Source organism: Solanum lycopersicum, chromosome 11 (assembly GCF_036512215.1).
Source record: "Solanum lycopersicum chromosome 11, SLM_r2.1".
Lineage (NCBI taxonomy): Eukaryota > Viridiplantae > Streptophyta > Magnoliopsida > Solanales > Solanaceae > Solanum > Solanum lycopersicum.
The window spans coordinates 56,603,544-56,621,627 of record NC_090810.1 but is presented as its reverse complement, the minus strand read 5'-3'; the positions used below and the strand labels follow the sequence as shown (position 1 = coordinate 56,621,627).

The window sequence follows — 18,084 nt, the reverse complement described above, 5'->3', positions numbered from 1 at the left end:
CCGGAAACAAATGATAAATGGAGATTAATGGTGACCCGGAAAGCAGGATCTCACCACAATTTCAAAAGAAAAAACTCTGTTGAATCCAATCAACTTCTAAAGGGATCACCTTAACTAGGATCTGCATCGAATGGATAAATAAATAGGAGGTGCGTACAATCCACATGTACTCAATAGACGATACCAATTGAGCATAAGCAACTAAACAGACTTAAAAATATAATCTATGAACGCAAAATGTCCTATTCCGACATTGGTGCTGCCAATTTATATAAAACAACAATAAGTAAAGTATATGCACAATAGTATAGATAATATTCAAATCAAAAACATAAATAAATTACACAACACAAATAAGCTGATCAATGTGATGCATTAACATGATGAAATGATTAAATGATGTGGTGGTACCAAAAATCGTCACACAACCTATTATATACACCTTATCAAGCCTCTAGCTCCTGGACAAGGACTCATGGGGACTCACAGTCCATTCCTTCATCATGTATTTATGTGGGAAGCTAAGGGTCCTTCGAAAAAAATATTATGCCCTTTTTTCTTAGGACTTGTCCCAGCAAATGGATATCCTGCCACCCTTTACAATGGGTAAGCTTCTTTGTTTTGAAGATATATATATATATATATTGTAATTATATTAATCTGTTAAAAGGTAATATAAATCAGATGCATAGTATATAGCTCGGATACATTACAGATACATAATATATAGTAATTATATTAATCTCTTAAAGGTAATACAAATCGGATAAATAGTATGTAGCTCGGCTACATTACAGATACACCAGATACATAATATGTAGTTTGGATACATTAAAAACTACCTTACATAATATGTAGCATGCGTACATTAAAAACTAGCTTGAATACATTATAAAATAAACCTGATACATAATATGTAGCTCAAATACATTAAAGAAATAAAAAATTAATTTTTTTTAAAAAATAAAAAGAAATATTAAAAATAAAGGAAAATAAAACGTATATTTTAGTAAATTTTTTTTCTTTTCTATAGTGATAATAATACTTGGTCATCAAGCATACTCTATACAATGCAATTCACCTAATTTTACAACAACTTTTTTGTTTTTTCCTTTCTAAAGCTGCTTCTACAAGTATTGACAAACTATAAATAGAAGTAGTTGGGATTGTGGGTCTAGTAAATTTTCAGTCATATGTCAATTTCTTTATAATGTTGTAGTATTTTTCTATTTGAACTTTGTTACTTCAATTATAAATTATACATGAACATTTTCTTTAGTATATTATTCCCTCCTATCCATTTTATTGTCGTGATTTTTAAAAATAATTGATTCCAAATAATTATAATTTTCGGAGCCTAGAGACCCTTGTTTAATAAATTACTCCCTTCGAACTATTTTATTGTCGTGCTTCCTAAAATTAACCAATTTAAAATAATTACATTTTAAAAAATTAATTATATTTGTGTTTTTATAAGTTTAGGGACCCTTGTGTGATGGTGTACTACAATCGCACAAGGCAAATAATTATGCTATTTCATCGGTCTTTTGCGGGGGCAGAGCCACCTTGGTACAAGGGGTTCAATTAAATCCCTTTCGACGAAAAATTATATTATTTATACATGATTAAATTAATATTTTATGTATGCATAGTAGATGTAGAACCCCCTTCTACTACTCCTGTTGTGCGGAATTTGATATAATACGAGAAAATATAAACGCGAAAAACAAGACAATAGATTTACGTGGTTCACCAATAAATTGGCTACGTCCACGGGAAGAGGGGGAGCAGTTTTATTATGGAGAGGCAAGAACAGAATTACGGAATAGGGTTTGACATAGCGTCTATATATAGTGCTAAACTACGCCCTAACAGGCTTGGGCCCAACATACAGAATTGACAGATAATTAAGGGCCCAATACAACAACATTGTATACGGGTTTGATTCAAGGCATTCAACAAATCTCCACCTTGACTTGAATTCTCCAAACAGATTCTTCAGACGCACTATGATAGTGCCAGGCCTCCCCCTCTTCCTCAGAATTGCCCCGTAGGGAAATTAACAGCTTCTGATGTTGAGCAAGTCCAAACAGTGTTGAAACTTGCTCTGTGAAACCGGCTTTGTGAACATATCAGCAGGATTATCTGCAATTCCTACTTTCTTCACCTTGATTCTCTTCTCACTTCATAGAAAATGATACCTCACGTCAATATGCTTGGTTCTCTCATGATGGACTTGATCCTTGGCTAGACAAATTGCGCTCAAACTGTCACAATACACCGTAGCCTGATCATGATGCAGACCAAGATCACTAACCAGCCCTTTCAGCCAAATCCCTTCTTTTGCAGCCTCTGTCAAGGCCATGTACTCCGCTTCCGTAGTAGACAAAGTCACTGTAGGTTGCAAAGTTGCCTTCCAACTGACGACAGATCCTCCAAGGGTAAACACATAGCCAGTCATCGATCTTCTTGTGTCAACATCTCCAGCATAGTCAGAATCAGAATAGCCAGTAACCAAGCACTGAGTATCACCTCCATAAATGAGACCAACGTCAGATGTACCTCTAAGGTACCGGAAAATTCTCTTCACAGCCTGCCAATGTTCTCTCCCTGGTTGTCCCATGAATCTGCTCACTACACTGACTGCATGTGCTAAATCTGGCCTTGTACAGACCATAGCATACATCAAACTTCCTACAACACTGCATAAGGGACTCGTGACATATACTCTTTCTCTTCTTCTGACTGTGGAGCGAACATGGCAGTGAGATGGATATTGACAGCACTGGGGGTATCAATAGGCTTAGATGAAGACATGCCAAACCTCGCCAAGACCTTCTGAATGTAGCTTCTCTGTGACAAGAAAAGTTTCCTTCTCTCTCTGTCTCTAATGATCTCCATCCCTAGAATCTTCCGAGCGGCTCCCAGATCCTTCATCTCAAACTCAGTACTAAGTAAACCCTTCAGCTTCTGAATGTCATACTTCTTCTTTGCAGCTATCAACATATCATCTATATAAAGCACCAGATAGATGAATGAATCATCCTTGAGCCTATTGTAGTAGACACAACAATCATATGAGCTCCGAGTATAGCCCAACTTCACCATATAGCTGTCAAACCTTTTGTACCACTGCCTTGGAGACTGCTTAAGTCCATATAAGGACTTCTTCAACTTGCAGACGTGATTTTCCTTCCCTGGAACTTGGAAACCATCCGGCTGAGTCATGTATATCTCTTCCTCCATCTCTCTGTCTTCACATCAAGTTGTTCAAGCTCAAGATTCTGATGTGTAACTATCGCTAGTAACACTCGGATGGAAGTATGTCTGACCACTGGTGAGAAGATCTCATTGTAGTCCACTCCCTCTCTTTGGTTGAAACCTCTGGCAACAACCTGGCTTTATACTTGACTCCTTCTGCTGGTGATATCCCTTCCTTCTTCTTGAAAACCCATTTGCAAGTAATAATCTTTCTCCCCGAAGGCTGTATGACCAGATCCCATGTCTGATTCTTGTGTAGGGACTCCATCTCATCTCCCATAGCAGCAAACCATTTTTCAGAATCAGGACTTAAAATGGCTTCTTTGTAAGTAGACGGCTCAGATGTATCTACCTCTTCAGCAACCTGCAGTGCATAACCCACCATGTCCTCAAAACCATACCTCGTAGGTGGCCGAACTCCAACCCTCCTTGGCTGATCTTGAGCTATACTCTGATGGATATCTGATGGCATAGATTCTGGGATATCAGTTTCTGTCTGTGGCTCTTGATCCTCATCTTCAGGTTCTTTTAAATCGCTCTCATTCTGAATGACTTGAAACTCCACCTATTTATCAAGACTCCCAGTTTCTGACGTAGTTGTAGGCTTCACAATGGTTCTAAGCAGAGAACTTTCATCAAAGACAACGTTCCTGCTCATAATAACCCTCTTTTCTGCTGGAGACCAGATTTTGAAACCTTTCACTCCATCTCCGTAGCCCACAAATACTCCCCTTTTAGCTCTTGGTTCTAACTTACCTTCACTGACGTGATAGTAAGCCGTACAACCAAAAGCTTTCAAATTTGAATAATCAGCAGCTTTTCCTGACCACATCTCCATAGGTGTTTTGCACTGTATGCCTGTATGTGGTCCGCAGTTAATCAAGTAGCAAGCTGTACTAACCGCTTCTGCCCAGAATCTTCTATCTAGCCCAGCATTAGAGAGCATGCACCTTGCTCTCTCCAGAAGTGTTTGATTCATCCGCTCAGCTACACCGTTCTGCTGTGGTGTATTTCTGACTGTATGATGTCGAGCAATCCCTTCATCCTTACAGAATTGATCAAATTCAGACCAGCAGAATTCCAGCCCATTATCAGTTCGCAACCTGTTGATATTCTTCCCTATTTGATTTTCCATCAAAATTTTCCACTCCTTGAACTTCTGGAAAGCTTCACTTTTATGCTTCATCATGTACACCCAAGTCATCCTTGAGTAGTCATCAATAATGGACACAAAGAATCTGCAGCCTCCCAAAGACTCAACACGGCATGGACCCCAGCAATCAGAATGGATATAATCAAGTGTGCCTTTTGTTCTGTGAATGGCCTTTGGAAACTTGTTGCGATGTAGTTTTCTAAAGACACAATGTTCACAAAACTCTAGGCTCTTAACCTTATGACCAGTAAGAAGATCCTCCTTTGACAGAATTTGCATCCCTCTTTCACCCATATGACCAAGTCTCATGTGCCATAACTTAGTCATATCCTTCTGGTGAACTTCTGACAATGCAACATGGGCTGAACCTGTAACCGTGGAACCTTGTAGAAAATACAAAGTACCACGCATGACACCTTTCAGAATCAGATTTGAACCCTTCCAGACCCGCAAGACTCCATCTTTTCCCGACCAGGTAAATCCCTTACTGTCCAAAAGACTGAGAGATATCAGATTTTTCGTCATCAATGGAACGTGCCTGACCTCGTTCAATGTGCAGAAGCTACCGTCATGTGTCCTTATCTTGATCGAGCCTGTCCCAACCACCTTGCAGACAGAGCTGTTGGCCATCGAGATGCTGCCTCCGTCTACCTGCTCATAAGTCGTGAACCACTCTCTCCTAGGACAGATGTGATAGGATGCCCCAGAATCGAGAACCCACACATCTGAATAATGAGTGTGCTCATCCGCGACTAGAGCAATGTCTTCTTCAGAATTGGTGTCTTCTTCAGCAACAGCAGCAGAAACTGATTGTTTTTCCGATTGCTTCTTCTTCTTTGGACAATCAAATTTCTAGTGTCCCTTCTCCTTACAATAATTACAAACATCATTTGGCTTTGCACCCTTCGACATCGGCTTCTTTTTCTTTCTGCCGTTTTTCCTTCCCTTTTCTCTACTGGTGAACAGATCGGAAGGCTGTATGTCTGTACTTGTGCCGTTAGCCTTATGCCGTAATTCCCTGCTATGAAGGGCCGATCTGACTTCTTCCAGCGACACAGTATCTTTCCCAACAATGAACGATTGAACAAAATTCTCAAACGACATTGGGAGAGATACTAACATAATCAGGGCAGCATCTTCATCCTCGATCTTCACATCGATATTACGCAATTCTAGTAACAAAGTATTCAATTGCTCTAAATGTTCCCTGAGTTGTGTACCTTCAGCAATTCGTAAACCGAATAGACGTTGTTTCAGAAGCAGCTTGTTGGTTAGAGATTTTGTCATGTACAAACTCTCCAGCTTCAACCACAGACCAGCAACAGTCTCTTCATCAGAGACCTCCGTGATGACGTCATCCGCGAGACACAGCATGATCGTCGAGTGCGCCTTTTCCTCCAGAATCGCCATCTCAGGAGTAACGATGGCGTTCTTGTCTTTCGACAATGGCACCCAGAAGCCTTGCTGTTTCAACAAAGCCCGCATCTTGATCTGCCATAAACTGAAACTGTTCCTCCCTGTGAATTTGTCGATTTTCACGTTGAAAGCAGACATCTCGAATTCTCCAAGAACACCGATTAACCGAGAGGCTCTGATACCAATTTGTTGTGCGGAATTTGATATAGTACGAGAAAATATAAACGCGAAAAACAAGACAACAGATTTACGTGGTTCACCAATAAATTGGCTACGTCCACGGGAAGAGGAGGAGCAGTTTTATTATGGAGAGGCAAGAACAGAATTACGGAATAGGGTTTGACATAGCGTCTATATATAGTGCTAAACTACGCCCTAACAGGCTTGGGCCCAACATACAACATTGACAGATAATTAAGGGCCCAATACAACAACATTGTATACGGGTTTGATTCAAGGCATTCAACAACTCCGTCTATGAATTTTGAACCCCTTATTGAAATCCTGACTCCGCAACTGATCTTTTTCCTTTACAAACTATTCTAACATTCTTACCAAGTTATGTGATGTGTCTCACACAATCGTCAGTTGGTTCTCAAGGTGTCTTGATTCCAAAAGAAATCTAAACACATAATCAATAGTGGAGTCAGAAATTTGACGAAGGATATCTAGAAATTGAGCAACAAAAGATGCAACTACTGACTCATTCAAAGCATTTATAATCGATTCAAAAGCATTTGAAACCACTGACCTACGTGACCAATTCTGTCAAGGGTGTTCAAAATGAGTTATTTAATCACTTTGTATATTATTTTATTTGTATATGTGATATTTTTTTTTTCTAATGAAGAATGTCCAATTGAACGCCTTAACCGTAATCCACCACTGCACATAATAATACATTATTCTCAAATTACTGAGCTAATAATTGTTCCAAGATGCATTAATTTTTTTTTACAGAATCTTACAATTTAGCTATCGATATTTGTTAAATGGACATAAATTCAATACAAAGATCTTTGCCTTAACTAACTCCATATTAAATGTGGAATGAAAATCACATGATTATAATAATGAAATCTCTAAATAAAACAACTCATTCATTTTTTCTTCTTTTTTTTTTTTACTTTTTTTTTTATAAATAAAGTTTTGATTTGTGCTTCTAGAAGTTTTGACAAACTATAAACAGAAAGTAGTTGGGTTTCTTTTTCTCATAAATTTTGAGTCATATATGAATTTGTTTCCTAACGTTCTATTTTCCTATTTGACCATAAGTAGGCCTTTGACCATGTTATAGTAAAATTTAAAAAATAATAATTTTTATTTATAAAAAATATTTTAAAAAGTTAAAAATGTGTTTGATTGTAATATAAATTAGAGTTGTTTTAAATTTCTTGTAAGTAATTTAGAGTGAAAACATTTGAAATTATAATTTTTATTTTTTTTAAAAATTTTTATGATCAAACGTGTTTTTCAATTTAAATTAAAAAAATTGATAGCTACAACACCACCTTAAGACTCATGATCATCTCGTTTACTTCAATAAATAAATTCTTAGAGCAAAGTCGTCTACCCTATTCCTTTAGCAATTAATTGTAGCGGGCTTGTGGATCTATTTTTATTTTTCAATTTGATGTCCGATATTCATATTAGAGTCTGACTAAATTTAAATTTGCTTCGAAAAGTTCATATTGGGGTAAAATGCTCTCTAGTAAAAGTGACACTGTATTCTATAAGACTCAAACCAAAAACTTCTGATTAAAAATAAAGAAACATATGTTACTCGGGACAATCCTAGTTGATTTGTCGATTTATTATATTCAACAAAGATGTACTTTTTTTTTTATGGTTTTTCTTAGTCTGTTTTCTTATTGTAAATATTTGATATACTTTTTTGTGCTGAGGATTTATATACATTTTTCTATCTTGTGAGGTAAAAGGAAGCACCACCACTATTTTTTTTATTTCTATAATATTGTACCTTAAGAATTAGTTATAATACATTGAAGGTTATTAATCATTTTTCTCTTACAAATTACAATATTTACAAGTTAGGATAAAAATAAGTGAAATTCTCTATTTTAGTGGTAAAATTCATTTTCGACTACAATATATGTATGCCATTTTGATTAAGTTGATTGATAAAACATATAATTTAGCTTTAATAATTTTACTTAATTAGCAATACTACGAAATGTAATGTAGTAAAAACTTATTTAAATCAATTAAATTACACTAATAAAGTATTTTTTTTTTTTTAAAAATATTCTCATTATTTTATTATAGAAAAAGAAAAGTTGTTCTCATAATTGAAAATTTAAACCGCATGTATTCATCCTGACAATTGTCTATATTATAGTAGACATTGATGGGGCTATAAAGTGCCACAAATATTAAAAAAAAGAAACTAAGGAAGAAAAAAGTGATAAAGACAAGAAATACTAATGGTAAAAGAGAAAATGTTATATTTACCAAGAAATTTACTGAAAGAAACAAGCAAAAACATAAAAAATTCTTATTACTGCATTATTTAGAAACAAAGACGGATTTAGGATTTAAATATAATGAAGACGTATAAATTTTAACTTTGACCTCCAACTTTCATAATGCACCAACAGGTACTTTAACTGTCCAACTTTTAAATAAATAAACACATGAGTCCTACATGATAAAATACACGTAGGACAAAAAATTACACGTGGATGACATGCAGAACATGCATGTATTTGTTCAACTTTATACAAATTAAAGTGTCTACTTGTGCACACTCAAAGTTAAACGACATAAATGTGATTCGAAGTCAAGTTAAAAAACACATTTATGTATTATGCCTATAATGAAAGACACCGTTAACTTTAGCATATATACATATACGTCGATTATTCAAAATAAATTACAAAGAATATAGGCATCGAGATTCAAACTTAACGAATGTATATTAATTATCTCGCTAGATCAGTCCGGTTTAAAAATAATTGATTATACTTAAATGTTAATATATTTATGTTGGACGTTGAGGTTTTTGTCTCATTCAACATAGAAAGGTGAAATAAGAAGAAAAAAACAAAGTACAAATGGTTAACAATTGTCGTGTCTCATTATTCTGCTTTGAGAAATTGATAGATCTAAAGATTCAAAAGGACATTATAATACATGAATATTTTAAAATTCATCACTAATTTTATTCTCCTTTTGATTAAATTAGACTATAATCAAACACAAATTTATTCATATTCTTCTAGTAATACTTAAAAATAATGAACACTCATTTAATCAAATTAATAACAAAAAAAAAACATGAATCAGAACTTTTTAGAATGATTCGTAATTTCATTTAGAGTACTCAAAATTTAAATTAATTTTATTAAATATTTTCGCTTCGAAATTTTGAAAGCTTTTGTAGGTACATTATATAAATAAATTCATTTTTTCAAAGTGTCATTTTCTACCCAAATTAGCCTCTATAAATAAAACATCAAACATATGCTAATTAGGAACGATGTGTCTAATTAAATAAAATATGCAGTCAATTTATTTATACATGCAAACGTTCTTTTAAAAATAAATATTTCTTCACTCATTGTAATTTACTAGTATCCGGGCACGAGCGTTGCACGTGTATTCCCAATAAAAACCAATAAAAAAAATAAATGAAAAAGTATATAATAAACTATTAGGAGAATTATGATGTTTTTTTCGAGTGTTCTCTCGATATATTCGATCTACTGCACATTAGATAAGTCTCCAAAGCTTACCCATTTATAAGCAATTAAATATACAGACAGTCATTAACAAGTAAAATTTCCAAGAAAGACACATCAAGTTAAAGAATTAAAAAGGGAAAATGTGTCGTTACTTAAAGTCATCTTGTATCCTTAATGTATGTCGTTACAAATGTAATTACTTCCTTAAAAATTTCAGATATACCAAGACTTACATTTACAGGCTTACAACTACTATCCATTACTGTTAGAGAAGACTTGGAGTTGCAACATTTGTTCAAGAAAATGTGATATATTTTGCTAGCAAACAACTGCAATTTCAATTTTTAGTTTAAAAGTTTAAACATGGTTTCTTTTCTGTGGGAAGCTATGCGTAGAGAGTTTCAAAGAGAGTTGATCATCATTCAGCATCAAACAATATGTGTACAACAATATTCAATTTTTGATATGTGTGATTATACCTTTCAAGCTATTTATTTTACCTATAAAAAAAATTAGAAAGTTATCATTCAAATGAAGTTAGCAAATCAAACGGAAAAATCTAGACTTAATAAGATTGTACCTGAAAATTAGAAGACATTTTTGTACCCACTTAACAATGGAAGCTTGTGTTGAATGACTAATATTGAGTATGTTTATATAGTGTAGTCTTGAAGATTTGTTGATAAAAACTCTTTGATATTCCTCAATTACTTAATTTGATCCCTTTCAACTTCTCATAATTAGCAAAATACGTTTCAACTTCTATATTAATTGAAACTTTATTAGTGTTCATCCTATTTGGTTGTTTCACACATAATAATTGAATAGACTGCTGAACTTCTCATTTTGCTCCTCTATCATGTAATTCAATATTACTATTTAATTAGATATTTAATTTATATGTGGGTAAAGTATTTTATTACTTTTTAATTTAGTATAGGGGCAAAGTAGTAATTCAACTTTACACTTTAGAGCTTCATGCTTATAATAATATATGATTTATCTTATATCTTTAAAAAATAATTTTTTAGTCAAAGACTTTTTTTGTAAAAAAATTCATGCTAAATCCAAATAGGACAAATTATTTCAAACAAAAATAATATATGATAATTCTAGGATTTAAATAATTTTTTTCTAGAACATAAATGAAAATATCCATTGAAATGACAGAAAAAATATAGAGAAATGGGGAAAATAGGATGGGGGTTTCCAATACCAATAGAGAAAAGTCTCTGTAGAAAAGAGCTTTGACTCTCTCTTCCAATGGTGAATTTAGTTTTCACACTTTCATGAACAACTTTCTTCTCATATTCACATTCTTCTCTTAATTCCATAACTACCCTCCAATTCTTATCTCCAACAACAACAAAAAGAGGCAACATTTTGCTTTTCTGCAGGTTTTCTTTTTCTACATTTCATTGCTGTTTAATCTTGGTTTTTAATGTTGTTTCTGTATGTTGGTATCATTTTTTCTTCTTGTTTTTGATTTTATATGTTGGGGTTTTGAAAAAGATAAGAAATTTATAAGAATCTTGAAATATGGGTGTTCATATTCTTGAAGATCTCTTAAAAAAGCATGCTTTTTGTGTTTTCTTTTTGTTTTGTTTCAAGAAAGTTAGAATCTGAATGAATATTTGAATATGGCATTGTTTAGCTCAAAGATTGATTTTTTATTGTTATTTAGAAATTGTTATGGGGAATTGCTGTGGGACACCTGGTAATTCTTCTGAGAATAAGAAGAAGAAGAACAAACCAAACCCTTTTGCTCTTGATTATGGTGCAACTCAAGCATCTGGAGGTGATGGAAACAAGCTTGTTGTGTTGAAAGATCCAACAGGACACAATATTCAAGAAAAATATGATCTTGGTTGTGAGCTAGGAAGAGGAGAATTTGGGGTTACATATTTATGTACTGATGTTGATACAGGGGACAAATATGCTTGCAAATCGATATCAAAGAAGAAACTTAGGACTGCTGTAGATATAGATGATGTTAGGAGAGAAGTTGAGATCATGAAGCATTTGCCTAAACATCCTAATATTGTGACCTTGAAGGACACTTATGAGGATGATAATGCAGTGCATATTGTGATGGAACTTTGTGAGGGGGGTGAGTTGTTTGATAGGATTGTTGCCAGGGGACATTATACAGAGAGAGCAGCTGCGGTTATTATGAAGACTATAGTAGAAGTTGTTCAGGTACAGTTTTACTAATTAATGCTTGTCTTTGCTTTTCATCTATAATTGTTACTTGTTTGTTTATTTCATGTAATTTAGGGGTTGCTAATTTAGGATTATGTTAATGAAGTTTGAATTGACAATGCCAACTGAAAGTGTCAATTTAGACTAGAAAGGAATGTTGAGATTGAAGTTTCATGTTTGTAAGCAGAATGAATGTTCTTGTCGAAGAATCTCTTTTAAGAATATCTTTCCCACTTCTTCAGTAAATTTTCCTACTTTCTTATGTCGATAACTGCCACTCCTTTTCTGAGTTTGCCTGCACTCTCTTGGTAGATAGGACACTCCCTTTCTTAGCTCAGGATCTACTTTGCTTGTGTAAATGAGTGCTTAATGTTTTTATTTGATTCATTTTACACGTTGAGATCCTATAGCATTTAATTAGACTAGATTTTATCTTCCAATATCACTAAACCTAGATGTCAAATATAGTAAAAAGTTATGTTGCTCGAACTCTTCAAAGATATCGACATGTGTGTGTCAGATCCTCCAAAAGTAGTGCATTTTTGGAGGATCCGACGGGGGTGGGGCAACAATTTTGGAGAGTTCGAGCAACTTAGGTAAAAAGTGTATTCATGCTCTAAATGTTGTTAGGTTTTCTATCTTTCTTATCTTGTCTTGTGAATTTTGCTTTCTTGGCAACTGTTTCATTGTCCTATATTTTTCTCATGCAAATACCTTTAAAATTATATACTTTCGTGCCAACCATTTAAATGAAACTTAAGGAAGCTAATCACACAGGATTTCACCATCCAAATGTCGAAAATGAATCGCAATTTGTGATAGTTTTAGACAGAGAGCTTATTTTTATAGATGCAATTAGAATAATAGAAATGTAAAATAACTATCAGTAACCAGTAAGATGCCGGTCTTTATGGTCTATTTTCAGAGGGGGAGATCTATTGTAGCTTGCTTTCAGCATCAGTTAGTATAGCATAGGACTGTTGCTAACAGGGTTCAATTTTAAACTGTATTTGGTGAACATAATGACATGAGAGCTCAACTTACATAACTACAGATTAGAGAGAGACATTCATTTTATGGAATGGATTTAAGAAGTTCATGTTTCTACATTTAGTTGTTATAAGAACAGGGTGGTAACTGGTAACCGACGCAAACATGATGGCTAATTATCCCAAGTTTATACAATTTAATCTATGTGGTTGCTCATACATCTTTGGTCAATGTTCACTTTACAGTTGCATTATGTTTCCTCAAGAAATGGCTGTTCTTCTTTCAATTTTCAACTTACGGAGTTTCAATTGACATTGCAGATGTGTCATATGCATGGAGTAATGCATCGTGATCTCAAACCTGAGAACTTTCTGTTTGGTAACAAGAAAGAAACTGCTCCTTTGAAGGCTATTGACTTTGGATTATCAGTGTTCTTTAAACCCGGTAATGCAATAAGTAATGATAGTGTGTTGTAACTTTTTTTCATGCTAAAAAAGATTAATGTTGGAATCATCTTTTAATATGTTTAACAGGGGAACGCTTTAATGAGATTGTGGGAAGTCCTTATTACATGGCTCCAGAGGTCCTAAAACGCAATTATGGCCCGGAGGTTGATGTCTGGAGTGCTGGAGTTATCCTTTATATTCTTCTTTGTGGTGTTCCACCTTTCTGGGCAGGTCCGTTTCTTTTATTTGCCTTCTTTAGGTAACAAGTAATACCTCGGTTCACCGACAAATAACAAAGTAAATCAACCTTGGTGCATACTATTCATTTCTTAGAACTTGGTAATTTATTAATGAGTGTCAAAATGAAATGGAATTTGAAACATATTGATGCGTTGTTAACATCGTCGATGACTAGGTGAGGGTGGCTGCAAGAGTGAATCCCACCTCTTCCTGGACCAATTCAAAATCAAAGTTCCTTTTTTTCCTTTTGGCCTGTGATAGTCAGTACTTTGTGCTTCCATTAATTTACTCACAGCTTTCTCAGTAATTGCCTAAAATTCTACTGAATATGTGCAGAGACTGAACAAGGAGTAGCCCAAGCAATTATTCGGTCTGTGGTTGATTTCAAGAGAGATCCATGGCCTAAGGTTTCTGATAATGCAAAGGATCTTGTAAAGAAGATGCTTGACCCGGATCCAACTCGACGACTCACAGCTCAGCAGGTTCTTGGTAATGTTTGTTAATCCTTGAGATGCTATACTTTCATTTGCTTGCTGTTTGTTCTCTCTTAGTTTCATAAGTTCAATTTTGTGACTTTTTTGGGGCTTTCGTGCATATACATGAATGCAGAGCACACCTGGTTACAAAATATAAAGAAAGCACCAAATGTCTCATTGGGTGAGACTGTGAAAGCAAGGCTTAAACAATTTTCAGTAATGAACAAGCTCAAGAAAAGAGCTCTAACGGTAAAATATTCCCTTTTCATTTGCAGTTACATATCATTAGCGTTCTGCACCTTCTCAGAAGGATATCTTCATATGCCTAATTCTTAAAGCCCAAAATAAGGACAAAAGATTTTCTGCCTTCTCACAAAAGTTTCGGGTGTTATATTCTTTCTTCATTGCTTGCACAGATTATGGCCGAGTTTTTATCAGCGGAAGAAGTGGCTGGAATGAAGGACGCATTTGATATGATGGATACAGGAAAGAAAGGCAAGATTAACCTTGGAGAACTTAAAAATGGTCTGCAAAAGCTTGGCCATCAGATCCCTGATGTTGATCTTCAGATTCTTATGGAAGCTGTAAGCATTCTCATGCTCTTCATTTCACTTGATTGGATTTTCTTTCAACTTTACGAAGACTAAATATATATATTTATAAGTCAAGCGTCTAATATTATTATAATTGTTCCCTTTTTTATCTTCTGCTTCACTTTTATAGGCGGATGTTGATGGAGATGGAAGCTTAAATTATGGGGAGTTTGTTGCTGTATCTGTTCATCTCAGAAAAATGGCAAATGATGAGCACCTGCACAAAGCATTTTCAGTTTTTGACAGAGATCAGAGTGGTTACATAGAAATCGAGGAGCTGCGCAGTGCCTTGAGTGATGAGGATGGTGGCAACAGTGAGGAAGTCATCAATGCCATTATGCATGATGTTGACACTGACAAGGTTAGAATTTTTTTTGTGTCCATTCATGTATATCTACTGGATTTCATACTAGTGCATATACTTCTTTTATAAATGTCTCTTTAATTGCTTGTGGAACCATAAATACCCCCCTTATCTTGTTCCGCAGCTCCAACTACACACGAAACTATGTTGAAGACGTATTACCCCCTTGTACTTGTAAAATGTGTATCTTCCGTCATCCTGAGAGGCATATATGATGTAACCAAATGTGAACATTTAAGTATATGCATGTGCTGCCTCATGTCATTTACCCCTTTTTCCCTTTTCACTTCTCTTCCATCTCCGCAACATGTTAATGTCCTCTAGCAAATCTGAAAAAAGATGGAGTGAGCTTCTCAACGGAAAAAATCGGATTCACCCTAGTTTTAGTTTTCTGGCAACATAAACAGCTCAAGTCGATACAAAAAAACAAATGTTCCTATCAAAAAACTCAAATTAGTAGAAAGGAAAAGAAGGGTCATAGGTAAGGGAAGAACAAAAAGGAATAGAAAGACCCTTCGGGGTGGCCCAGTTATTTGGGCTTGGGGCTTGGGGCTTGGGACTTCCATGTTGGAGGTCTCAAGTTCAAAACCCCTTGCCAATGAAAGCAACGGGTTTTCCTTCTACGTTGACTGTCGAGCTCGTCGCACCGGGCTTACCTAGTGCGGTTTACCTCTCCTTTGCGTGCTATAGGAATAGGGGTTTTACCCTGTGTGCACTCAAAGGGTAGCGACTGCGGATTTCCCAAAAGAAAAAGGAAGAGAAAGGTAAAGAAAACATTTTAAAAAAGAGTAGGATGGTTATAATAGAAGAAATGCTACAATATTTTTTCACCTCAGGCGCTTTAAGAGAGTAAATACTCTACGTTACATGGCGTCCCAATGTTGTCGTAGTTACATTTTGGACAAGAACAGGGAGTAATAGGCCTCCCGCAAAGTTAAAATGTAGTGGGGAATGGGGGAATAATTGAGGAAGGTATTTATATATTTTCTCCTTTCTAAATCATATTTTCTTTTCCATTCACTGCTCTTCTGTTCAACCTTATCATTCATTTGGACTAAATGTTGAATTGATTTTGAGCTTTTAGTTTGTTACCACAGCTTCAAAGTTCATCAGTTACATTGTCTATAACCATGCAGGATGGCCGCATTAGTTACGAGGAATTTGCTGCAATGATGAAGGCTGGCACAGATTGGAGAAAAGCATCGAGACAGTATTCTCGTGAAAGATTCAACAGTCTCAGCTTAAAATTGATGAGAGATGGCTCGATACAAGTCGGAAAGGAAGAAGGTAGATGATCAATGCATAAGAAAAAGAAATGTCAAAAGACGGAACAAGAAATTTTTCTCTTTGCTGTGCACTTCAATTTTTTTTGGCTTCCTCCCCTTTGAGCTCTATAGGATTGAGGTGTGAGGTCTTCAACTTGTAACATCCTAGGCATCTAACAAAGAATTTCTAGGGTCTTTTCCTTGTTGAAAAAATGTAATTACATGTATTGGTTATAAGCTCATTTTTATTAGTATAAAAAAAATACTAAGGCTCATACAAATCATTGTAACTTCCCTAAGGTTGAAACTTAGATGTCAGCACAGAAGGATTCTTTTTGCCTCTTTTAGCTTAATAGTTGATTTAATTTTATAAATAAGTAGTTACGTGTTTGGATTGAAATTGATGATAAGCGATTTGATGTGTTTGGTAAAAGGTGTTGGTAAGTTGTTTTTTTAGTAAATGACAAAAACACTCTTGGTTGTAATACAAAAAAATTATAAACTTCAGCTAGTGTTTGGTCATAAATTTTTAAATATTTTGACAAATTATTTTTAGTTCAAGTTTCATCATGTGTTTGGCGATAGTTGTTGAGAGAAATATTCGACTTTTTTTACAAAATATGATTTATACCTATAAGTTCTAAGAATTATTTAAAACTCATAACTTTGTATTATTTCATTATAATGAAAATGTTATGTCAAAAAAAAAAATGACGATGGACATATTTAGTATGAATTTGAAAAAAAAAGAGGAAGAAAACAAAAGAATAGTACAATTGATTCGAATATGAAAAACTACTATTGCTACTTGTAATTAGAAGTGACTTGAGAGAGCAAGCTAGAATAAAAATTGTATAAAATATGTACATAACTGTATATTTTGTTTAGAACAAATTAAGAATAAAATTTAGTCCAAAAGAACAAAACTATAAATAATGGGTGTTTTTATAAAATATAAAAGCTTGGAATAATTTTTAAATTTCTATTTTTTCCCCAAATATTAGAATTTATCCCAAATTCTAGGTATTTATAGAACTTGAGAACTTGGGATGTTTGCCAAATATATATTTGCCAAGTAATAGCAAATTATATGACCAAACACTATATAATTTTCATTTTTTTTCTGAATATATTTGTAGCCAAACGAATCCTAAAGTGTATCAAAAGGATGAATGATGGATATGGAACTGATAGAAAGTTAACGTTTTATTTTGGAAAATGCAAGCTGAGAATTAGAAAAAATTATATATCAAGGATAAAATAGTAAAAATATTGGTTAAATAAAAGCGTTTTTAATATGAAAATCATAAATTGAGATGATCAACTAAGAAAGAATCATACGAGTTTGTGGAGTTCAAAAATGTTATTGCAAATGAGATTGGGAAGAAGATAAAATGTAGTGATAATAGTGAAGGATCATGTTCGATGACTTTTTTTGGTATCGTCATGAAAATGGAATTCTTCGTCAAATGACTTGTCCAAATACTTCTTAGCAGAATGGAGTTGCCAAAAGAAAGCCCGCTTGTTTTAATTTAGATGGTCTTTCACGGTTGTATGATAAAAATCTTCCTTGAGAACTTTGGGCAGAAGAAATTGAATGTGGATGTCATGTGACAAATAGACTGCCTCTTTGGGCAAGTACATAGAAATGATCCCAATGGCGGATTCAGGATTTAAAGGTTGTGGATGCTTATTTTCATTAACATAAATATGTTAGCAATCACATAGTGTAAACGTATACTAATTCAAACTCTTTTAACATAAACATGTTAACAATCACATATTTTTAATTACAAAACACTAAATATGTGAGGCTCTAAAGTCTAAACCTATTTATCAAGTAACAAAAATAATGTGTAATCTATTTTAAGAATTAAGACTTAAGAGTACTAGCCATAAGCAATGAAAATCTCAAAACCTAATCTCCAAACCCTTTTTTTTCTCATTATCTAACTTTAATCAAACATCAAATCT

General features: G+C 34.2%; 1 protein-coding gene across 1 annotated transcript; it reads left to right on the top strand.

The window, feature by feature from the left end:
* The first annotated feature begins 10,670 nt into the window (after positions 1–10,670).
* On the top strand, positions 10,671–16,510 carry LOC101247097 (calcium-dependent protein kinase 7). The gene is made up of 9 exons (XM_004250883.4): positions 10,671–10,931; positions 11,219–11,733; positions 13,047–13,170; positions 13,260–13,403; positions 13,749–13,901; positions 14,022–14,137; positions 14,305–14,472; positions 14,612–14,842; positions 15,982–16,510. Exons 2-9 carry the CDS (start codon positions 11,227–11,229, stop codon positions 16,138–16,140), a joined length of 1,602 nt encoding a protein of 533 aa, XP_004250931.1. The 5' UTR covers positions 10,671–10,931; positions 11,219–11,226; the 3' UTR covers positions 16,141–16,510.
* Positions 16,511–18,084: the final 1,574 nt, after the last annotated feature.

What these genes read in the sequence shown, in the direction of transcription:
- LOC101247097 (XM_004250883.4), top strand. Translation starts at nt 11,227, where the DNA reads ATGGGGAATTGCTGTGGGACACCTGGTAATTCTTCTGAGAATAAGAAG. An exon ending in TGTTCCACCTTTCTGGGCAG is followed by an intron (nt 13,404 to 13,748) that starts GTCCGTTTCTTT and finishes GAATATGTGCAG; the next exon opens with AGACTGAACAAGGAGTAGCC. An exon ending in TCAAGAAAAGAGCTCTAACG is followed by an intron (nt 14,138 to 14,304) that starts GTAAAATATTCC and finishes TTGCTTGCACAG; the next exon opens with ATTATGGCCGAGTTTTTATC.